At 44.0% G+C, this 24,482-nt stretch overlaps 1 protein-coding gene and 1 long non-coding RNA gene across 4 annotated transcripts in view; one reads left to right on the forward strand and one right to left on the reverse strand.

Moving 5' to 3' along the window:
* Ttc12 (tetratricopeptide repeat domain 12) overlaps positions 1-11,044 on the reverse strand; it is a 44,040-nt gene extending 32,996 nt beyond the window's left edge. Inside the window, exons 1-6 of one of the 3 annotated variants that reach the window (XM_005069497.4) lie at positions 10,956-11,044; positions 9,511-9,583; positions 2,267-2,427; positions 1,768-1,789; positions 1,025-1,102; positions 145-266 (exon numbers count right to left, since the gene is read on the reverse strand). In XM_005069497.4, coding sequence (XP_005069554.1) covers positions 145-266; positions 1,025-1,102; positions 1,768-1,789; positions 2,267-2,427; positions 9,511-9,568 — 441 coding nt within the window. In that variant the 5' untranslated portion in view covers positions 9,569-9,583; positions 10,956-11,044. Of the gene's footprint in view, positions 1-144; positions 267-1,024; positions 1,103-1,767; positions 1,790-2,266; positions 2,428-9,510; positions 9,584-10,596; positions 10,616-10,945 lie in introns of those variants that run through there. The other 2 variants (XM_040730172.1, XM_040730173.1) reach the window with 2 other exon arrangements.
* Positions 11,045-12,704: 1,660 nt separating this feature from the next.
* Positions 12,705-24,419, forward strand: LOC121133567. The gene is made up of 5 exons (XR_005870452.1): positions 12,705-12,781; positions 13,607-13,797; positions 17,351-17,433; positions 18,276-18,424; positions 24,250-24,419. It is a non-coding gene; the product is annotated as an uncharacterized LOC121133567 (long non-coding RNA).
* The last annotated feature ends 63 nt before the right edge of the window (positions 24,420-24,482 follow it).

The raw sequence follows: 24,482 nt of genomic DNA on the forward strand, positions 1-24,482 counted from the left end.
CACAGGCAACATAAAACCACAAGAGCTGCTTGGCAATCATTTGCCAGCCCACCAATGTGCTGTCTACCCTGGTTTTTGTTTTGCCAGGCTTCCCAGCACCTGTCCTCCGAGTCGCCACTGCAGATCCTGGCGTGGGTCACCTACCTGGGCTCTGTTGGTGTACAGCACCTTCATGTCCTTCAGCTTCCCCAGACCCTCACTGTAGCAGAGGATGGCTGTTTCGTAGTCACCCTTGGCAAAGGCCTCGTTGCCCTTTTCCTTTAGGGCTGGGAGAATAAAAGGCAGGCAGTGAGCCCTCATCATGTGTCAGAAGGTCCTTCTAGATTGCAGGTTTTCCACTTCGATGCACTGCCACTTATTTTTCTCTGCAGTCATTCGAGGTTCAATTTCTTTAAGTATTTTTTTTCTCCTGCAAGTCTATGCCGAGTTTTCTAAGTGGTTCCTCAGAGAAATGATATTTTTCTGAACTGAGGCTTACATCCACTCCTCCCAATTTTGTTTACTTTTGACCAAGGCAAGTGTCCCCATACTCTTCTAGAAAATAGGGATTGGGCAAGAACTGCGTCACACATGCTATCAGGTGTTTAGGATAACCCAGGCAGCACTCTGCACATTCACACACCCAACCCCAATGTGATATCCCATCTCCTTATCAGTTTGTACTTATTTCATCTCCCCCTTTTCCCGTTTCACTTTTCTTTCCAACGATACCTTTAGCCCCGTCTAGTCCATGGGACCTCCCTTCTTTCCTTCTTCCCAAGCACCATATGGGAATCTGATTGGCTCAGTCTACCTGGGGATGCTGACTGGGGCTGTTTCCTGCTGACTGTGTGTTGAGTAAGAACAGAGGATTGACCACCAATGGCTTTTGGCTGGTGAGGTCCTCTGGCTTGCCAGTCTATCACCAACCTCAGCCCCGACACTCCCCAGGGAGCTCAGTCCTCATGCATCAGCACAAAGACTTTCATGGGCTCTTTCCAGCTCTAGTCATCCTAGTTATTGAAACGTAAGGACCGACAATTACCATCTGCTAGGACTCTGCTTTCCCGTCTTCTCTTGGCTCGTTCCTTTGCATCTTTCTCCACGGATGCCAAGAAGGCCTCTGACAGCAAAGCAGTTTACAGCATTAAAAAGAAAAGCCAGATACTCCAATCAGTTCTTTAGTTCCTATTCCAAAGGAAGCTACTGTGGGGCTTCAAAGCTGTTATTTTTTATGAATACATATGCATGTACACACATGTACATACATGTGCATAGACACGCGCTTGTGCACACAATTGTGAGGCAGCTAAAATATCACTTTCTTCATCTGACATCAAATGCCAACCTGTGTGGTTATGCATGATGGCTGTGCATATGTGTCAGATTTGAATTGTGTCTTTTAAAGGGGTTTTTCCTTTGAAGAGATACCTTTTTAGGTTCTATTTAGCATAATGAGTCTCAGAGCTGAGCAACATGGAAAACATCAGCATCCCCTAGACAGTGAAGGGTAAACTGGATCATAAGGAATAACTGAATTCAGTTTACAAAAGACTGGCCAGGAGAAAGCAAAAACAAAAACACAAATGTCAGGAAAGTTCCTGGATGCTGCCTCTTCAGACCACAGGATCAGGCCTGGGTGATTAGCAGGGTGTTTTGTTCATGGGTTGTTTATAAGTCCAGGGGCTATAATTTAAGGGTTTGTGAGGTACATTCTATAAAACAAAACAAAACAAAAAACCTGATCACAAATGAATAAAACATTGGAAAGAGAGAGGCTGTCCTTACCTGGGTTCATTTCACCTGCATTCTGCAAGACATGGGTTATCATAAAAACAAAGAAACAACTTTTAAAACTCAGTCTCTGATAAATGTGTTTATAAGCTAAGAGAACAAAACATTGTCAATTGAGGAGGTAGGTCATTTCTTTTAACCACCAATACTGATGGCTCCAAAATTTAAGGGGCTTGCTCTAAAGCTGGAGATGTAACTTTGAGCACAATTCTGGGCCTGACCGTGTAGAATCAAGATGGCCCAAGTCAAGGGACCCCACCTCCCAACCTGTGATTATGTTAGAAATATGAACTGGTAGAACATATGAGTTTAGAAGTACAACCTAAACATGACACTCAAGAGAAAAAAATGCCCATATAGTTTACATGTTCCATGGACAACAGATTTAGCAAGCCTGAGAAACAACACTATTCCAGCTTCATTGGGCAGTCTGAGATCATACCAGGCTCCCTGACTGAATCTACTTATATAACTCCATAGGAAAAAGGAAAACCTCTGGTGCTCGTGGGGGACTGATGATGGTCTTGTTCAGGGTGGTCCTGCATCTGTCCTCATCTTGCTCTCTCTCCATCAGCAGAAGTTTCTTTTCCGTCTCCAGAACAGCTTTCTGCTGTATGATAGGATCATCGGAATTCATCTCTTGAATTAAATTGGCTAGAGGAGAAATCACACGTGACACAATCGAACAACTTCTTCAAAGGAATGACTTTATCCATTTGAAAGGATGGTGTTGAAAATTAATAAGGACACTCTTAAGACAGGAGAAGAAGGTAATAGGAAGCTCAGTGAATCGTTGGGACTAATACGAAACAATTAAGAATAACATTTGTTTTGCCTGGTGGTCGGAGCTGGGGAACAAACAGCCAGATAATTTAATACTGGGTTCCATGGAATAGAGTTTTAAATCACTACTTGATGTAGTAGTAACTTATGGATCACTTATTAGGAGTTGCATATTTTGCTGAATATTAGAGAAAATTATGAATAAAAATATCTCTTTGTTTGGTATGAAAAGCTTGTGATCTTGCGTGGGAAGCCAGCATAACACAAGCAGCTTTGAGATTCACAAAACAACCCTCTTTAACTGCCTCCCTGTCTCTCTTCACTGCACTGTCTACCCAGATGAGTATTCATAGACTGTCACTCAGAGGCATTCCTTTCCTCTGCCCTCCCACCCCACCTACCAGATGAATCTGTGAGCCTCACTCCAATCTAACTATCCACATCTAGCTGCCCTGACTAGGGATGCTAAATACTGATGGACAAAGATGGGTAAATACCTGGGGAAACTGGTCCCAGTTTGACCCGACTGTCAGCGATCCTCACACTTGCAGTAATTCTACCATGTCATCCCAGTGTAGGCAGTCTATTATTCTCTTAAAGACTTTCAGGTTTGGAGTAATCGAAATCTGATCATTCCAAATAGAGGATATATAACTTATTCATTCAAAGAGGGAAGGGATGGCCTCGGGGATGAGATCTTTCAAGGTCATGTCATCAAACTCGCACAGCTGTGCACATCTGCATCCATCTTTGGGTCTCACCACAGAGGGATGCTGTCTCTCTTGAATGAAGTTTGAGCCTCTGCTTGTGTAAGCCATGTGGTCAATGCAGATTCAAGGGTTTGAGAAACATATTGTACCATGGAAGTGAAGAAAGTTATTTATTTGTGGTCAGTTTGGCTATCTACCTGAACATGTTGGATACATGGTTTTGTAAGATGTACATTGTTGTGTAGCCTACTTTTTATTTGTAATATACTTTACAGATTTTGCATGGTGCCTATGGTCCCAAATAGTGTGGACACCATGAGTCAAAGGTAATCCAATTTAGAATTCACAGATATTCATGTGGATTTTTTAAATGTTTCAGACAGTAGATAAATTCTGAGTTAAATGCCTATATGTGCATGCTATATATTCTTCAGGATATGACTATTTCAAGTTTCACACCTATAAGCAGTTTATAGGAAAGAGTTTCCAGGTTGGTCACATGGCTCAGTAGGTAAGTGTGTCTAGTGCCAAGGCTGACCGCCTGAATTCCATCCCCAAGGTCCACAGAAAGGAAGGCAGGAACTGATTCCAAAAGTTGCCCTCTGACCTTCACAGATGAATCCCAAGCCCCCCTCCCTGGTAAACAAATGAGTGCAATTTTAAAATGATCTATGATGAAGCCCTATACTATATAAAGCTAATTGAAAATTTTATGAAATAAATGTGAGTGTAAGTCCAAAGAGAAGAAGAATGAAATTATATAAACAGATAAATAAATACATAAATGTAAAGAAGGAGGCTGCTCTCCTTCAACACCTGCTATTGTCAAACTTTTAAACTGTTGCCACCATAATGAATGAGAATGGAATCTCATTAACGTGTTATTTTTCACTTTGATGATTATGATTGGGACTGAATATCTTATTAGTTTGAGGGTCATTTAGATTTATTCTTCTATGACATGCCTATTCTTATCATTGGCACATTTTCTACTGAATCCTTTGTCCCCTTTGCATTGATTTAAGTGACTTCTATTAAATTCTGAACTGATCACATGAACTTCTAAGTTATCCTTGGGTACACTGTCTTTTCATTTGCTTTTATGCAGGCTTGGATTGGTCTAACATCCTCTCCCAGCCTCCTTGGGCACCTGCATATACACTCACACAGTTATACATATACACAAAAAATAAATTTGGGTTTAGTTATTTCTTTTCATGTCACTGCGTTAGATCTGTGTGTAGACTTGAATCTTGTGTAGGGTAGAGCACAGCTCACTGAGGATGAACAGTCCTTGCCTTCCCCTTTGTGTGTTCTGTCCTCCCTGTGACACGTGGAATCTGTGCTACACTCCTCATCCCTTTCCGCTGCACTGCTTCAACTTTCTAGCATGCTCATCTTCGCATGCATCACTATAGGGTTTTTGTTTTACACCTCAAACAATGGAGAGTTATCTCACCATTTTTTTCCTGCTCTTTTTCCACATGGACCTTTAAGCCAATTTGTTAAATTTGAACACAAACCACTTTGGGGATTTTGATTTAAACGGATTGTGCAAAAAGAATTTGAGGACAACTACTGTCTTTGCCAAATGATCTCTGAGAAAAAAAATACATGTCTTTTTATACATAGGTGTTCTCTTATGTGTTTTAATACAATCTGTATTGACCAAGCCCCATACTTCATCCTAACTTGATTAGCTTCTCCTTAACATCCTTCCTCAGGCCTGGGATCTCACCAAGGGCAGCAGGTTGCAATAGTTCTTTCCTTAGGTTTCTCAGGGGTGCGACTGTTGTTCAAGCCTTCCATGTTTTTGATAACTTGTACGAATTTCTTTCTTTCTTTCTTTCTTTCTTTTTTTTTTTTTTTTTTTTTTTTTTTGAGACAGGGTTTCTCTGTGTAGCTTTGGAGCCTATCCTGGCACTGTTTTTGTAGCCCAGGCTGGCTTCAAACTCACAGAGATTTGCCTGCCTCTGCCTCCTGAGTGCTGGGATTAAAGGTGTGCGCCACCACTGCCCGGCTGACTTGTACAATTTTTATTTGTTGGTCTTAACGTTGATTTAATGGCTGTGTTTTCAGGGATGGGTTGAATGTGCAGGTGCCGCAGTGGTTCTCTCCTCCCACCAGGTGGTTCTGAGGCTAGAACTCTGGGGACCTGACAGATCATCAGACTTGGCAGCAAGCACCTCTACCCACTGAGTCATCTCTTTGGCTACACTTGAACAGTTCCTAAGAGTACTGGGCAACTATTTGCCAGAGTGTCTTCCTGCTTGAGTTTATTTGGCATGTTTCTCATGGCTAGGCTTGGGCTGTAGGACAGGAGGAAGACATTCCAGAGAATTTTAGGGTACATGCTATCACTATCATTTATCATGATGTTAACTGTGACCTTTGTGGAAGGTTACATTTGCTAGCTTCTATCCACTTTCTATACAGCATGCTTTGCAAGCAATCTCTCATTCAAGGGGAGGAGGGGTAAGCTTAATCTCCATGACAGAACCACAAGTTACAAAGAATTCATCTGGGTAGGAGGCTTGCTTTATTCATTTACCTACTTACTTATCCAAACTCATTCATGTCAGTGTGAATTCATGGATATTTATTTTCTCCTTTGGATTATAATGTAAAACTATGATGTGTACTCTGTTGCTTATATTGTCCCCATTTTCCCACCAGGAGCTCTTTCAATTAAATTTTTACAATTTTCTCCATGAAGGTCTTAAATATTTTTTGACAGATTTGTTTTCATATTTAAATGCAATATCCCTGAGGCCAAAATGCAGAAATCTCATTTCAAGGTATGAATACAAAGGAAATAAAATCAACCTACACAGAGTTATTGGCACTCCCATATTCATTAGCATTGTTCCTGATAGAAACATACAGGATCACTTTGGAGACTAGACAGGACAAAGCTGCCTGTTCCCCAACTCATAGAAGCAGGCAGAGGTAGTTTGAGGCCTGGAGAACAAAGAGTACAAGGCAGGTTGTAGCCAGAAAAGAGGAATGCATGCCTCCATTGTAGTGCACAGTGTGGTGAACTACAGTAAAAATCATGTACTGCACACTTGATAATTGCTAGGAGGGTAAACATTTGATGTATTCACCAAAAGAGGCATCAGGTATGTGCTTTGGCAGGGAAATTTGATTGGCCTAATTAGTTCATAATATATACAAAACATGACATCAAAAATACATTTAATTTTGCTAAACAAAATTTAGTAGGACCTTAGTTTTAAAGTCCATTTTGTATGATATTAATATCTGGCATCTACTTCCTTTGCATAGTATTTGCTTGATAACTATTTCTATATTTTTTAATTTTTATTTTTCAGCTTAAATTTAGATAAGAAACAAGCTATTTCTATATTTTTAAGCATTCAATCTACCTCTGCCTTACAGATATGTCTCTCTAGGCTCAAGTCTAAAGGCTATTATTACACACTGACATCTTCTCTGGGATGTCTTACTCACCAAACTTGACACACCCATCTTTCTTCTAAGTCTGTTCTGCTTCAAATGCCCCCATCTCAGTAAATCACTGGCCTCCTACCTGTCACTCAACTCTCAAGACATATCCATGAGTTCTCATTCTCTCTCAGTCCCCATAGCCAAGAACACTAAAGCTTGTCAAGAATAACTTCCACGAGTTTTTCTATTCTGTAGTGTCTCTTTTCCCACTGTGTCAACTCTGAGGCCAGCTGATGGCATCTACTCCCTGCAGTACTTGGGAGCAGCCTCTTGACTGGAGCCTCTGCACCATATTTTCCCACTCTAGTTCACATTATACACTCTGTTCTAGGATGCCCCTCGAAGGGTCTCTGGAGCATTGCTTTTATTAAATGTGAGCTCTTGGCTGTGGTTTCCTCTGCTGCCGTCTTCCGGCTTCTCCTCACTCAGATGGGGCCTTCTCTCTTTGCTGACTTCTCTGTACCCCTTCAGGCCTTTTCAGCCTTTCTGTTTCTAGGAAGCACCACATTGTCTCCTTAGCACCCAGATTTCCCATCTCCTCACTTCCCAACTAGAACATCCCTTCATATCTGCCACAAAAGTTAACTCCTACTGATCCTTTAGATTTTATTTGTCATTTCTTGAGAGAAATTTTGACAGCAGCTAAAGGCTAGAATTCATGTATCCATATCAGTGCTGAAGCCCTACACCTCAATATGACTGTATTTGGTCTTTCAAGAGGTCATTAAGTGATATAATCAGGAGTGGGGCCCTAATCCAAAATGACCAGTGTCTTTATAAGAATATGCATAGAGGGATCTTTGTGAAGAGTCACATTGAGCTGTGCTCTGCTTCAGGGACATCTTCAGGAGTCAAGAACCTTAGGCAAAAGTATCAAGAATATAATCAATAAATGCAAAACTGCCCCCTTCGATAGCCACTACCCCAACCGGAACCAGACCCAGAACTACTTGAACTTGCATAGCTGGGATAAGGCTACCACTGAGAGAAGGGGTGATGTCACAGTTTCTGAGTGGTGCCTGTGTGTGTTCAAGCCCCACTGCTCCATATCCTGGTTCTCAACCTAGGACAATGACCAAGCAGAAGATATTTTTACTAGGAAGATCTGATTTGTCTCTGACCACCTCTCCTTGACCTCTCCCGAGGTAGTAAAGGGAGATTTAGGTACACTGAAAAAAAAATCCCCCAAGGAAGGTATGCAGAAGAGGCTAGGGAGAAAGCCTCATTGGTAAAGTGCTTGCCAACACACAAATCTGAGGCTCTGAGTTTGATGCTCAATGCCCTTGTAAAAGCTGGGATGTGGTAGTCCATCTGTGATCCCACTGCTGGGGAGGTGGGCCCCTGGGACTTGTTGGTCAGGGACCATAGCCTAAGTGTAGAGCTTCAGGTCCCAGCGAGAAACCCTATCTAAAAGAAAAAATTAAAGTAGACATGCACATCTTCATACTCATGAACACACACCTGTATATAAAGACACACACACACACACACACACACACACACACGTAATCACACAATGAGAAGTAGCTTGTTGCGCTCACATGTGAGGTGTAGAGAGATGAGAGGGATCACGGACAAGGTCATGCGAGGGCTCAGTCCTGATGAGAGCTCCTGATTTATTGTGACTGAGAACACAAGCAGAGAGCTGTCTGGCCAGATCTGCATTTTAGATACATTACTCTGTGGGGAGTGTAGGCCTGGTGGCAGGAACAACGATTAGAGGTTGTTAAGAGTCTGCAGAGAGGAACCAGAACAAAGGGGTGGCTCAGACAAGACGGGCAGGGGGTGGGGTAGGGGAGCCGAACCCGAAGGCTGATTGGATACAGGGTGTAGTGGTGGGAGGAGTCCCGCCAGCTTGTAGATTTGGGGGTGGTAGTGCCACCAACTGAGACCAGAAGCAGACAGCAGAGAGAGGAGTGTGACTTAGGAGGGGGAGAAGAGAGAAATTAAGAGATGATGACTCAAGTCTAGACATCAAGTTGGAAGCATTTGTGATTTAGAGTCCACTTGGCAACTGGCCAGAGCCTGAGTCTCTGAAAGAGAGACACTATAGACACCAGCAAACAGGTAGGCTCACGTGGAGAGATGGGTGAGCAGTGCGTCAAGGCCACAAAAGCATTCAGGAAGGCGTGGAGGAGAGGCAGGCGAGGAACACGAAGAACACACAGTGTATATCCACGTGAGGTTATCCCATCTCTACATCTGGCTTTTTAGCCTCAACTAAGCTCCGTAGAGTTTAGAAAGGGACTTGTCTGGAATCTCTTCTGTGTGCTGTGTGAGTTCAGAGTATGTTCTCTGAAGTCCTACCTACGTGAGCTCAGGAAGGGTGTTCTCAGCCGGGGGAGAGAGAAGATGAAACCCATACACCATTCATGTAATTGGTGGATTTGGAGGGAAAGCTACACACTGCCTACAACAAGAGGGACCCAAATGATCACATAGGCCCTCGGGTGACCTCAGAGGAAACATCTAGATCCACTGGCAACACAGAAACTTCAGCTCTTGTTGACTGAAAAGGTGCTTGGAAGAGAGCTGTCAGCCTACATTTCAGTGAGACCATAGCTGTTTCTATGATACCAATTAACAGGCAGAAAATACTGCCACAAGGCTGTAACTGAATCCTCAATAGCCTTTCTGTTTAATTTCAATTACACTTTTTTTTGAGAGTCATAAGCCTGTCAGACAAGCCAAGAGCTAGCTTAAAGCAATCATTTCTCTTAAACCACTCCACCTCTCCAGAACAGAACTCAGTCTGTGATTTACAGCTACTTACTGATTTCATCCACATTTTCCAGAAATCTCTGCAAGTCTTTCTCTTGATCATCAGCCATTGCAGACACAAATCTCTAAGGAAGGTGGTATAAATTATAAAATTAATAATAAAGCACTAAGCAACCGTCGGGCTTATTATCTGTCTAAGACTAAGAGCCAAGTGATTATTATTGAGGCAGATTTGTGTGTGTAAATGTCAAGGAAAACAGCAGGGTGAGCCATTTTCTTCTGACTGCTGTTTAAGGCCAAGGGACACTCATTACTTGTGGCAATACTTCCTGAGAGCTGCCAGCCCTGCCTCTGCTGGGGAAATTGCTCTCCAATAATTCCTCCAAAGGCAACATCAACCACTGTAATTTAGGAATCAGTTGCAAAGGAAGCTGGGAGGGCAGTCGTTGGATTTCCAGGGCTAGAGCAGGAGAGTAATGCCCAACTTTGGTCATGACAGGCATGCCTAATCAGAAGCTAGGACCAGGCAGAGCATCAGGTAAGTAGACAGAGGACTAGCTGCATATACATGCCCACACTTGCCTAAAACCTACCCCTCTGGCTTGTTTCTGAGGATGAAGAGAAGGTACAAATTGGCAAAAGATGTCAAAGTACATCCGGGTCTGCTTTTCAGATGCCCCCCCCAAAGTACATTGGCTTTATTACACTTGGTTTTGGACACGAAGACTACATGGTAAACTCTGTGGTAAACAGTTAAAGATCACCTGAAGCTTCCCCAGCTCTGGCCCACTCTGGGTCTCAGCTCACGCGGGAGCGTTCCCCAGGGATGCATATTTTAAATATACTATTCTGTGGTTCTGACTGGTACATAGACTTGGTAGTGCAGTCATAAAACACACAATTGTACAACACATATAAGACAACTGTGAATTAAAACTTTGTCACGGACAAGTACCCAGTTTCTCCGTGCATGTTATGGAAAACAAAATGCGAACCCAGAAGGACACCACAGGGCTGACTTTAGCAACTGGTACTTGGTGGGTTATTAGTGAGGTTCCCTTATATAGAAAACAGGCTTGCATTTGGCTCATTTAGAATCCCCTGGAAACTCGTCCAAAGGTACGAGGCTAGCACAGACCCGAAGCTTCACCGACAGAGAAGGCCAAACTTTCTAGAGCCTTAAACCCAGTTCAGGGATCAGCAGCTGCACAGAGCCACAACTCCATGGCAAGGACTGGGGTGGGGGTGGGGGTAGGGGACTGGGACGCACACCCTCGCCCCGCCCCACCGTCATGCACACCCCACTGGAGGGCGGGGACAGCTGCACTGTTGCCTGGCAACCTCTCAGCGTCCTGGCCTTGTGCATTTTGGGTTGGTCCCAGCCTGTACCTGGTACCTGCCCATTCTTGGGGTCCCAAGACAGTGGCCTCTGTTCAACTCTAAGGCCAGGTCAGGACCAGTCCCAGGGTAGACCCCAGGCCACCCACCTGAACTGACCTGCAGCGATCAGGATCGGACAGGAAGTGGATGTGGCGGGCAAACTGTGACTGGCCTCGGATGGAGAGAGGCGGGGCCTGGGTGGGGCGGGGCCTCTTGTGACTCTCAGAATGCGCTGCCCAGTTTGAGCCTGGGATAATCCACCCAGAGTCCTTAACAGCCTTGCGCTGGTCTCTAAAGCAACGCTGGTAACATCCTTTCGCTTTTGAGGAGCAAGGGATCTCAGTCCCAACTGGTTTCATATCATTACCCCACAGAGTCAAAGTCTCCATCCAGCGTACTTCTGTGTGAGTCCGGTTTTGTTTAATGACCAATGTGTGGTCTCCAAGGCGGTATGGTACTCTCTTTGCTTCTCAATTTTTCTCACAAAGTGAAAAAAAAATCGCACTTTCTTATTGGGTTTTTATGGTTAAGAAGTGAGTGGTATGCAGAGAAACCTAGTAGGATTTGGGGTAGAGGGAGCTTGGGACACATTCATTCACATTCAAAATAAGTGCACACACCTTTAAAGAGACCCCTCCCCCCCCCCCACACACACAGTAGAAAAAGGGTTATCACTGTGTAGTCCAGCCTGGCCTCAAACTCCCTATCCTCCTTTGTAGGTAAGTTTGAAGGGAACAAGATTGAGCTGATGACCCTCTGTCTGTGGGTGCTTTTACAGGATTCCTGACAGGAGCTGAGCAGTCCCAAGCGGTAGCACTTCCCAGGAGGGCAGAGAGGTCCAGGCAGAGCCAGCCAATTCCAACACGGATTGCAAGATTCTACAAGGCAAAGCCTCAGATAGTAGAAGAGTTATTTGAAGCCTTCATGGGCACGGCGGGCAGAGGGAGTCTAGCTGGAGTACTTGCCAATTGAGAACAGCACAAAGAGGCAGAGATGGTTCCTCCTATTTAGGCCCCTGTCACATTTTCTTTTCTCTTTTTTCTGCTTTAAAAAAAATCAAAAATAAATCTTTTTACATAATCTATTTTGATCTCCATTTACCTTCCCTCATCTCCTTCTTGATCTTCCCCAGTGGCCCACCCTTCCAATTTCATGTCTTCTCTCTTTCAACAGGAAAACAAAAACTATCAAACAAACAAACTAGAATAAAACAAAACAATACTAAAAGGAAAAAACATAAAAACACATACACATGCAGACACACACACATGCACACAACTACACATACATACACATGCATCATAAAACACAAAATTGAAAACTTTAATATACAAGCAAAGGACCAGTAAGGTTAACGAATGTCTAAACAAAGAAATATGAGGCCAAAAATACCTTCCAAAAATACCATTGAGCTTGTTTTGTGTTGGTCAACTACTACTAGACACAGTGCATACCCTTAAGTATGATTTGTACTCCCAGTGAAACACAAGTGGAGAAAACTAAGTTTTCCTTTTTGTGTGGTTAATTGGTAATAGTTTCTTGGTTAGGCTTAGGAGATCATGTTCACTTCCTCCTTTCAGCACTGGGACCTCATCTGGCTTGGACCTATGCAGGTCTTGAGCACGCTGCCAAAGTCTCTGGTGTTCATTTGTGAGTTGTTCTGTTGTGTGTGGAAGACACTGTTTCCTTGGTGTCTTCCATCTCCTCTGGTTCTTACAATCTTTCCACTTTCTCTTCCTTATAGCCCCCTGAGCCCTGAGCGAGAAATTTGATGAAGACCCCCTGTTTAGGACTGAGAGTTCAAAGTCTCTCACTCTCTGTACACTATCCAGCTGTGGGTCTCTGCATTAGTACCATTTGTTGCAGGAGGAAGCTTCTCTGGTGATGGCTGGGTGAGATACTGATCTGAGTCCGGGTCCCGTGTGACCACTGGAGAATCCCAGGTAGAAAGTGTTTCTGGGTATTAGATACTAACACCAAGGACCACGAATGGGGTAGAAGTGGGCGGGGTTCTGAGATGGTCCGCAGGAATGCTGGATCTGCTGAATGGTTCATCAGTCCTCAGAGAATGGAGGCCCCTGTAAGAGGTCTGTTATGGGACTGGGAATGAGATTTCCCTGTCACCCCAGTTAAATCTGATGTCAACCGACATGGAAGGCATTATTTGTTCACTCAGCTAATGTTCTATTAATGGTTATATCATTTCATTTTCAAATAAGCCCAAATGACCTAAATGTTGTAATGCCAGCATAAGAGAAATGCTGGTACTTCTAAAACACCCATGACTTTAAAATATATCTCTCCAATGGACTCCAATAGAGCACGTCTGGAGGGTGATCTTGATTATGTTAAAGTGGGAAGATCTGTTGACTGTGGGTGGCATCATTACCTAAGCTTGGTATCCTGGACTTTTATAAAGTGGAAAAAGCAAGCCGAGTATTAGCATACATGCATTCGTGGACTGCAGATGGCATGCAACCAGCTGCCTTGCCTTTACCACCTTCATGGACTGTTAGTACCTTGAACTGTGAGCTAGATAAATCCTTCCCTTCTTAAGTCTCTTTCGCCAGGGTTTTATAACAACACAGGGGAAAAAAATCTCAAGATAGCTAAAGAATGTGGTTTTCCTTAGAGTGCGAAGTTACATTGCTTTCCTACTGGAAGGCACAATCCAGTGTGCACTCAGGAAAACTAACCTTTTTAGAGAATGTCTCATGCTTCATTATGTTCACTGATGATGCCCTGGTGTTTCTCTACCACAAAAATAGCCACTGACATTGTTGGAAGTGTTCTCTGTGACCAGCTCCCAGGACAGAATGATCCCACGCCTCAGGAAGGGAAAGGGATTACTGAGTGGTTTTCAATCACCGTGGATACTGAGCACATGTAGAGGCTTCCGGTAGAAGCAGGCCCAGAGGCAGGAAATAGTGTGATGTGTAAAAACAAAGAAAACTTTAAGGTAAGTAGTGAGTCACGAGCTCCAAGATGTGGGTGAGGTAGACCTGTCAAGGCTGAAATCCAGAGAGAGCATGACACTAGCACGGGGCCAGGTGAGAGCGCTTGTGAGAAGTGCTGGGAGTTCTGGGAAAGTGACTGGTGGGCTTGGCTGCTGGCTTCTTCAGAAGTCCTTTGCATCTGATGACTTCCACTCCTGTTGCAGTGGAGCTCAGCCCTCCAAGCCGCAGTGCTGTAAGCGCACTGCAGTTCTAAACCAAATTCCTCAGGACTAGAGGCTTGGCTGTGTTTGTCTTTGTGTTTCCAACACCCAGGGCTTGGTTGGACCTAAATGAGCAAATATGCTTACAAGAACTCTCAAGCGTGCTATTCTCGATGGCGAAAGCATGAGAGCTGACAGTTGTTTGCATTAGGCTCCCAAGGTCATCTGTCCTGAAGATCTGAAGACTGTTTGGCTCTTTTGTTTGTCTCTTTGTCCATTTGCTGATTTTAAGGATGGTATCTTGTTCTGTGGCCCTGCACATGACTCATAGACTATGCCCCGCTCAACCAATGGAGGCCTGAGTTCCTGAGAGAGAATGAATGGGACTCAGATAACAGTCTACCTTTGATGGATGCATATGAGTGAGCAAGGGACCTGGTGATAATGTGTCAACATTTGGGGTGGGTTTGTCACCTCAGCACAACATCTAACATGCCCATCTCTCTTGATTCAGCCCTCTAAACTACCTGTTCTTCATTTGATACCATCCCTAAATCCAGGGACCCTGTGGGTCTATGTAGATTAGGATCACTGTTAGATTTTTAAGGGTCAATGTCTTTGTGTATTTGCAGGTGGGTAACATGTTTAGAGAGTTTTTGAAAGAATTAGTGAGCTGTATTTCAAGACTGACTTTACTTTCATCAAACCTAAATCTCCTGTGCGGGACCTCGGTTTTGTTGTTTATGTCTTCAATAAAAATGGAAGAACATTTGGTCACCCTTCACTGTATCATAAATCTGGAACTTAGAGATTAATAGAAGCCACCAACGCTCCCTTTTCCTCAGCTCACTCCCCCACCGTGCAAATAACCCTAGCTCCTTGATTTTTCTCATCAATTACGTTTTATAAGTTTAGAAGAGGTTGAAAAACAATCCCCAGCCACGTGTAGAATGGAACAAACTACCTTTGCCTGCTGAGACTAAATGGTGTAGAAAAGTCCACCAGAATCCAGGAGACCAATTGTAAGAAAACCCGTCAGCTGTGGGGGGAGGTTAACTTTGCTAACCTGGGCTTCAAGGTTCAGAGAGGAAGAAGTCAGCAGGGTTTTTGTGCTTCATTTCTTTCTCTTACACACGCGTCCTTACAAGGAGAGAAAATGATAAGGAGCTATAAATATTTCTACCCACTTTTTCCAGTCCAAGCCTCCACTGTAGAGGAAGGAGTGATTTTAGGACCCCAACTCCACGTGTCTGCAGGGGACAAGAGTCTCTCTTGGAATTTCTGTGCTAAAGCAATGGCATGGAAAACACTATCCATGACCACAATAGCCGTCCCAAGAAACTCTTGCTGAGCTGCTGTGTTCCTGGAACACACACGGATTAATTTAAATGTTCTATTTATTGCCATGTCTCAAGACAAGAGCACACAGACCCATGGGTCTGAGGCTAGCCAGGAGCCGAGCAAGACCTGAGCCTTTGTCTGTGTCCTCAAAGATACCCCTGCTTCAAAGCCATCCTCCCATGAACACCCTTGTGGCAGACAGCGCTGGTTTCCAACTTTTGCAGTCAGCAACCATCCTGGGAGCTTCCATCTAAGCTTAGGATTTGCCCCCCCCCATAGGTATGTAAAGAAGTCTGCTCCACACTTGCCACAAGTAAGTCTAACTTCCTCTCCAAAGGGACATGCCACTGACTCCATTTAAAAAAAGCAAGGCGGTTCCACCAATGCTCTTTTAAAGAGACTTTTCCGTGAATCATGAGACTTCACTGCTAGAAAAGAGAGTGGCAACTCCATGCCAGATGTGAACAGCACCCCTTTCTGCATGCTGTGGAGTAGCACTGCCATCTTGTGGACCGAGTCTGTGATTAGACAGAGCCATGGCAGGGAAAAACTGTAAGGCACACAAGTCAGTGCTCAGCTGTTTTTGTGTTTTCCTTGCACGTATTTAATGCTAACCGAGCACCCACTGGATGCACATACCTGGCAAGACTCTTTCTACAGCTGCTCTGCGGAGACTGCTTCTCCAGATAGTGAAGTAATGCCAACTGCTCCGCATGTTGAGTTTAATATCAATTAATTGCTTGTTTGAGGTACTAGGTCATCTATCTACTGGTGACTGCTCTCACCAAATAAACAAGATACATCAGCTTTGTTCACTAGAGTTTTCTCTGCCATCAAGATTTGTGGGATAAAAGCACACACAGAGTTACAAGACTTCATAGTTTCACATTGTCCTGATGCAGGTCCCCTTTTGGTTGCTATGGAAGCCTGGAGATAGGTATTGCTAGTGAGCAGCATCTCATCTTTGTGTCTACGGTTTGATACCATTTTAGAAGCACATGGCAGAAACTGGGTCCCCGAGCACCATTAGCTAGATTCAGTCTTTGGTCTAAGAATTTCTGCAATACTGTCACCATGCTTACATGTGGACTTGGGTTACTTAGCCAGCGTAAGATCATCATCACTCCTACTGCTGCCCCATTCCAAGGACCCCTTACCAGGGGCTTAAAACATTTCTCATGATGTTACACAGCAATCTCAGGAGATGGTTTCCCTGTCCACTCAATAGCCAACAGCAGAGGCCCTGAGGGGTGCTTATGCAGCTCACCTCTTATCAGTGTGTGCTATCTAACCACATTGTTTTCATTATTATTCATTATCCTCATATGTTTAAACCAATTTACTGTGCAGTGCCACACACGCCTGCTCATTAGCACATTGAAGCAGGCATTCTTCTGTGCATAATATTTACATTTATTCACGTCTCCAGGCCACACACCACCTTAGATCTTTAGTTCCGTTTACATTTTGCAAGAGCAGCATCTCAGAGTGGAAGTTTTTTAGCATCCTCGGTTGCTAACATTCCCAAATTGCTCCTCAGTGTTCCATGAACATCAGTGCAGTTGGCGTTCTAACTGGTCCACGTGAGGATGTCAGGTCCTCACTAGCACGATTTCCCTTTTTCCCCTTACATGTAAAGACGGTGAATGTTCTGAAGACTGCACCCAGAATAAATGTATTGCTCTGCGTGGGTTTCACATTTAGACTGAAACCTTCTGTTTCTTCCAACACTGGGATTTTCCAGGTCCCTCTAGAAGCACAACAGAGAACGGCATGTTCTCACATGGCACTTCTTTTCTCATGGTACAGTCCGGAACCATCGGAGCCATCTGGGAGTCTTTAAGCCAGGGCTTCTTAACCTAGGCTCTGAGAGCCCATGGATACAGCCGAAGGTCCCTGAGCATGATAATTATAGAAGATAAGATAGTCCAAATATCCATTTTCCTTAGCAATATAAATACTATTTTTAACAAGCATATCACTAAGTATAGCACTTATTTTATTGTTAATATAGGCAACAGCTCACTGCATGGCCCTGATGTCACTTAACCTCAGCAGCAAAACATCCCAGCTGTTTGACATCACAATAGTCATTAGGTAAGGTGATAGAACTTGCCTTTCAGAGTACTGTGTTGCAAATTCCTTTTTACAATATTTAGTAATTTTAAATCAATAAAACTATTTCCCTATTTAATTCCAGCTATTTTATTTTAAATGAATATATTAAATAAAAAATACATTTCCAAAAAGAGGTCCATATACATCATATGACTTCCAGTGGGTCAAAGCAGAAAAATTGTTTAGGATACCTTTCTTCTCTTTACAGGAGAGTTCTGAAAAACAAATGTGTATACTACTCACTCTTATGGTAGAGCTTGACACCCTTTCTCTTGGGAGTTTGTTGGCCCAAGAGTGATTCATTTGCAAAAATGTATAGGAAGGTGAGCAGTTATGTTATAGTAGGCAGTTTTTCATCGGGACCATCGGCTCCCAAATAACCACTCAGAGTCTTAATATTAATTATAAATAAAGCTCAGGCTTGTTACTAGTTAACTCTTACATTTTAATTAACCCATATTTCTTATCTATGATTTGCCTTGTGGCTTGGTACCTTTTCTCAGGATGGCATGCCTATCGTGCTTCTCTCTGTGTCTCTGCTAGTGACTCTTTGACTCTGCCCTTCTTTTCCCCATCATTCTGTTTGGTTCTCCTGCCTAATTTTATTTTGTCCACCTATTGTCCATTCAGCTTCTTTGCTAAACCAATCACAGTGGCAAATCTTCACAATGTACAAAAAGATTACAATTTACAATGAGAACACTTAACCATGCATGCAAGGGACTAAGGTCAACAACACCAAAGTAAGCCGTGTTGTTATCCTATAGCTCTGACAGGGTGCTGTGAGAAAAACACGTCACCTATAGTGTGCTCTCCTCTAGAATCCGCAATCCCTGTCCGAGTGTGAGGAAACAAATGAGGAAACCAGAAGCAAAGATATTCTATAGACCCTGACCAACATCTTCTCAAGTGCCAAATTCATGACAAGCAAGGGAAAACAAAACAAAACAAGAAGACCTGAGGAATGAAGGTATGGGATGCCATGCTCTGGGCTCCACCCTGACACACAGGTGGAAAAGCTGGTGACCATCTCATAAAACCTAGAGTTTATAGTATTAGTGTCTCAGAACACACAGCTTTTCCCTTTTTCATAAACCTTCCCTGGTCTGTGTGAGCATCAGAGGGACCCGGGTGATCTGCTAGTTTGAGGAAACTCTGTTCCATCATGGAAACTTCTGTGAGTCTATTCCAAAATAAAAGTTTGAGGGGAAAGGGAAGCCCTCAAGTTTCTTGTCCTCTGCTAATATTTCCTCCCGGTTTTGACTTACTTCTTTCAGTTGGGCTCAAACATATTGATTGGCCACCAGGTGGCATCAGAGGCTGGGCTGGGTGTGTGAAGATAGAGAGGAGATCTGAAAATGATACCCCTGAGGAAATTATAGCCTTCCATGCAAACCCGAAAGAGATGCCTCTATAATGTTATAGAATGGATTCTCCAAGAGATTTGCACACAATCAACACAACGGGAAAGAAGGAAGAGAGGTAGGGAATGGCGAGTGAGCCAAGTAAGGCACTGCGGGCAAAGGAAGAATGGGGATTCTAGATAATGTACCCTGTGAGCCAGACCTTAGCACATCTGTCCACTGGCCTGTCTTCTGATCACCCAATATGAGGAGCCTCAGGACTGGAGTTTGTCAGGTCCCTGCCTCTGATTCTCAGCATATCCACTGGGTTCCTACCCCCAGAAGACAGGTCAGGAGAGCATAGTCAAGCCAGTTTGAGGCTCTCTGCTGTATTTCTAGCTCTTAGAACAGTGTCTTAGTTCAAATTGTTATGGCAAATGAATATAAATTGAATGGTTTATAAATGAACCTTTTTTTATGATTCTGGAAGCTGGAAGTCTATCATGAAGGCCAAAGAAGATGGTACCGTGTAAGGGATCACTTCCTGGTCCATAGACAGCCATCTTCTCCTGTATCCTCACATGGCAGTAGGAGTGAGAGAACTCTCTGGCTCATTCCCATGACTGGCTTACCAGCCAAATGACTCACCTCCAATGTGTGGCACTGGAGTTAAGGTCCTAGTTCACGAACTTTCAGACATTTGGTCTGCAGCACACAGGGAGCAGAGCACAGTATTGAATGTGCACCTTCTTGGACCTTGATAATTTTGTGTTTATCTGTTGCAACACCCTACCGCCACTTTCTAATTTATTAGGGAGGGATTCGTGAAATTCTTTTGGTTTTTAAATAAGTCTTCTCATGTACACTGACTTTAGTGAGAACAAGCACAGAGATTTCTCAGGCCTGGCAGGTCCCTGGGATGCAAGGCTGAGTCAGACTTGCCCTGCTTCCTGTCTGTTGCTTTTATCACATGGAAACCCAAGACTCTTCCTATGGGTTAAATTGTTTCTTTTATATTAGAAGTGTCAGGGCCCATGCAATGGCTCAGCTTCATCTTGACTTAAGGTCAGAGAGTTCAAAACTGTCCTTAGTCTTCCAAGGCTAAAGTCATAAGACCTAAAGGTCTAAGGCGTGGCTACTGAGGGATGTTTGGTCTAAGGTGTGGATGTCTTATCTAAATAACAAGAGACTTGGTCTAAGGTGTGGTTACTCTCAACCCTCAAGGTCAGATAATGAGAGATTTAGAGAGATTTAGTCTAAGGCATGGTTACCAAACGTTTGGAAAATTAAGGAAGTATCTGTTTGTTCCTTGTGTCATGGTAAGGAAGTGGTTTTTTTTTTAACCTTTCCCCACTTTTTTGGTTTGGGTATATTAGAATGTTGAATAAACTTGGGGCATTCAGTATTCACTTGATTGCCCTCCTGACTCTATTCTGCTTCTCGATCTTTTCTTTAGTATCTTACCTGCAGTTTCTTTTTCCACACTCCCTGTCTCAGGCACGAACCAAGCAAGTCTGCTGGATCTGACTGAAGCCCCCCAAAGACATGTTCTTTCATAGAAGTTTCTGTAACAATCCTATCAGTGTGGGGCCAGGGAGATGGCTCAGCAGTTATGGATAGGCATTTGCTGCTTTTGTAGAAAACCTGGGTTCTGTTGACAGCACCTACATGGTGGCTCACAGTTTCTTATACCTCCAGTTCCAGAGGATCAAGCATCCTTTTCTGGCCTCCTTGGTTACTGCATGCACATGGTACACATACCTGCATGAAGGCAAACACTCATACACATAAAATAAGTAAACCTTCCTCCACAAACCTAAGAGTGGAAGGAATCTCCAAAAAGAAAAAAATGCTACTAAGGGAAGAAATGGAAGGAGACAGGCATTGTGGTGCACACTCATAGTTCCAGATTGGGAGTAGAGGCAGGACGATACCAAATTTGAGGGCAATCCAAGCCAAGTAGTTAAGTCAAGGCCATCCTGGGCTATAAAAGAAAATCAAAGTAAGAAAGAGAGGGAGAGGGGGAGCACAAGGGAGGAAGAGAGGGGAGAAAGGGAAGAAGGAAGGAGGGGGGAGGGAGACAAGGAGGGAAGGAGAGAGAAACAGGCATCATATGGGTCAATGAATTTGTCCACTACAGACTTGTGGGCACTCCGATAATGTTTTGAAGTGTTAAGTGCATAATAAACCCTCAACAGCAATTATGTAATAACAATGTATTCTTACTCCAAGCAAGTGTGCGTTATACTGCACAGGACTAAACGAGCTGAGTGCTGGACAGTGTTACCTCCTTTGGAATCATAAAACTGCATAGCTTCATCGAGGGGAAGGCAGGCAGGAAGGAAAGGCAAGGAGGAGAGGCACAAGAGGAGCACTGTTTTCTGTTTTCCAGGTCTCTTGTGAGGCGATGGCTTCTTCTGTGTGTGCCAAAATTGCCTGCCAGGCTTTATATTCTTGTGATTCTCAAGATAGCCACTAGATGACAGTCTTAGTCCATTCTGTGTGCTTCCCAGTCAGGTCTCAGCATCGAAAATGGTTGTTGTTGATCTCCCTAGGGAGCCTTATTCTCTTTGAGCTTCCTTGCCTGGCTGGGACTGGCTGTATCTGGGCATAGGGAACTCACTGGTAGATTATTGTCTACAAAGGACTTCAGCGTTGGGTGTGTCAGGGTTGTAGATTTCTGGCAAATCTTCAGTTTGTGGCACTGAAGAGAGATTGGGTGTGTCTTTATTGTTTAGGAGACATGAGAGGACAATTGCCATTATTTGTTTATAGTTAGAAAATCAGTTTCTTGATCCAAAGGTGGCTTTGCTGGGGGATAAGGGTGAAGGTGGAGCTGGTGGTGTTGCTGGAGCTGGGGGGGGGGGGCGGGGCTGGAGGGACTGAGGGTCTGGGGGGGCAGGCAGGGCTGGGAGGAACAGATGGTTGGAAGCATTATCACAAGCCTGTGATTTTGGAAAGGTGATGCTAAGCTCATTCTCTAGGCCTGGGAGGTAGGGGAAGGGGTGGAGGGAGGGAGAGGGGGAGGGGGACGGGGGAGTTAACTCCAACAACCATGTCATCCTCCATTGTCCACATATCTGCATAATAAACTCCATGTTTGGTTTAACCAGCCCAAATCCACTTGAGCTGCTCGAAGCTAAAATCCACTGTGTAAAACAGATGTGAAGGCTGATGTGTCCATGACAAGGCCCAGGCCTCTCTACATCTGGAGCAGTTCTGTGTAGCAGGGGTCCACCTTTTATAGATGAGGTAAATGTGTTCAGCAAGGGAAAAGTACCGGGATCTCACAGATGTGCAGAATCAGAGTCAAGATTCCAGTGGGAGATGTGTTGCTCTACAGCCTGTGATCACTGTAGACTCCACCAAGGCAGGGACACTGCCCATCAGACCCACCACTATTTCCTCGTTACCAACACAATGCCAGCCTATGCCTGGTGCTCGATAAATACTATGAATTAATGAGTTTGTGAAAACACCATGTTCTATTGCCTTGCGAAGTGACAAGCTTGTGGCTTCTCTGGGGCTAAGTGCTGAGTAAATGGCGGATGTTGTTGTTCAGGTTCCTCAGCATCACACACCTGCTCACTCCAGCTTCCCTGTGTATCCTGACCTTTGCTAACTACCATTTGTAATTGAGTTAACTCCCTAGACTTTGGTAGGTGACCTTGAACAATGGCTACTGTCATGTTGGCACTTGCTTTCTTGGGTTCCGGGTTCCAGGCTGCAGTGGCAGCTCAGGCTGGCCTCTATCAAAGGAATCTAGAATCAGAACAAAGTCTTCAGCCATACAATTGGCCAGCCTCTTCCCAATTCTGAGCAGTGGCCAACTTCCTCTGCTTAGAGATGCTGGGGTTCTCACTTTAGGCCAGGCTGATTGCTACAGTTTGTGATAAAGCCTTGATCTTGGGCTGGTTACATAACCGAAAGGTGATTGATCATGCTAATTGTCATCAATGGCTTAATTAATTTGGAAAACACAGAAGTCTGAATTAGAAGTCATGTAATGGGAGCCAATAGATTTGCTAATATAGAATTGTTTTTTTGGGGGGTGGGGGCCTCGAGAAGAAACCTTGCTCCCATCACATTCCTCCCTTCTGTTGAATGATTGTCTTATTTTTTTCAAAGATAAAGAAGGAATACTTGAAGGTGCAAATGAACTAATTGATACCAATGCATCAGACAAAACCGCTTGCCTTCTATGCAATCCCAGGTTGATTGTCTAGGTAGACTATCCTTGGCAAGAACACCTTGAACACTTTGTGTGAGACTGCTAACTTTAGATACTATTGTAGGAACAGAGGGGAAAAAGCCTATCTGGCCTCTTTTCTTTTTAATTAAACACCACTTGTGTATTTAAGACCACTAGACTGGAAAATAAAGCTGTTCAGGCATGTAGTAGCCCCACAAAACAGTTAGATGTTTCCAGCATTAATTTTGCAGGGATCTGATCAGTCATTCATGAAGCCAGCAACTCCCAAGCCCCTGCTTTGAGTCGGATGCTGTGCACAGAGGCACTGGGTCAAATCCATGAATAAGACAGATTTAGAATGTGCCCTGGAGGAGTTTGGAGTTCAGGAGGAAAGAGACACATTGGTGAGAGATGAAACAGTATAGCATCTTGGGATGGCAGCAGAAGGCACGCTACAGGTGCGTTAGATCACTCCTTTGGTGTCAGTCGCTGTGCTGGAGACAAACCTGGGTGTCTTTTCTGGGCTGTGTGCTACCTAGCTTGAGTGTGGTATCTTGGGGGCTATTTGAAGATGCCTTTGGCAGGAGGCAGGCAGCCTGGGCAACAGCAGCTACATGCAGCTGCAAAGAAGCATCTCAATATTTTAACAGCCCAAGACCACCAGACTGGAAGGTGCCGGCTGGATAGTTGTGGCAGAATCTGGATCAGATCAGGCGACAGGATGGGCTTGCACGACAGAAAGATACTTAAACTGAAAGCTGAGGATAGAATCCAAGACCCGTGTGGGTATTCTGGGAGAACTGAGTTCTAGGGGATGTCTTTGACATAGAGAGAAGCATGTGGGCATATAAGGCCCCAGACTTGGGGAGAAAGCAAGGCTCAGTCAAATTCAATCGTTTTTGACACAGGGTGTGAGGGGAATGAGCTTGGAGAACATCCTGATTTCATTTCTGAGCCTGTGATAAAAACAACCCCAATGAAAACACAGAGAGTGTTTATTTTAGCTCCCAGTTCCAGGCTACAGTTCATCATCATTCCAGGAAGTCAAGGTCAGAACTTGAACTGACAAATACACAGTCAGGGAGAGAGAATGGCACACATGCCTGCAAACTCAGCTAGATTTATTCACAGAGCCCATGAGAGGATGTCACCCACATTCAGGCTGGGTCTTTTGACCTTATTCCACACAACTAAGAAAAAAACCCAAATTCTAATAGGCCAGTATGATCTGTACTATTTCTCATTGAATTCTCTTCCCAGGTGAGTCTAGATTGTATCAAGTTGACAACTGAAATGGATCGCCACTGAGAGGTGACCTGGGGTTCTATCACCAGCATCAAAAAGGGTTGACACTGGGTGTGATGCAGGCCTGTTACAGCCAGGAGGCTGAAGCAAGGAGATGGATTTCAGTCCAGCCTGGGCTACAGATTATGATCTTGTATAAATACATATTTTAAAACAGAAGATTGAAGTGTGAAACCTTAGTTTGGTGG

The sequence above is a fragment of the Mesocricetus auratus genome, unplaced genomic scaffold (assembly GCF_017639785.1).
Source record: "Mesocricetus auratus isolate SY011 unplaced genomic scaffold, BCM_Maur_2.0 Super-Scaffold_100022, whole genome shotgun sequence".
NCBI lineage: Eukaryota > Metazoa > Chordata > Mammalia > Rodentia > Cricetidae > Mesocricetus > Mesocricetus auratus.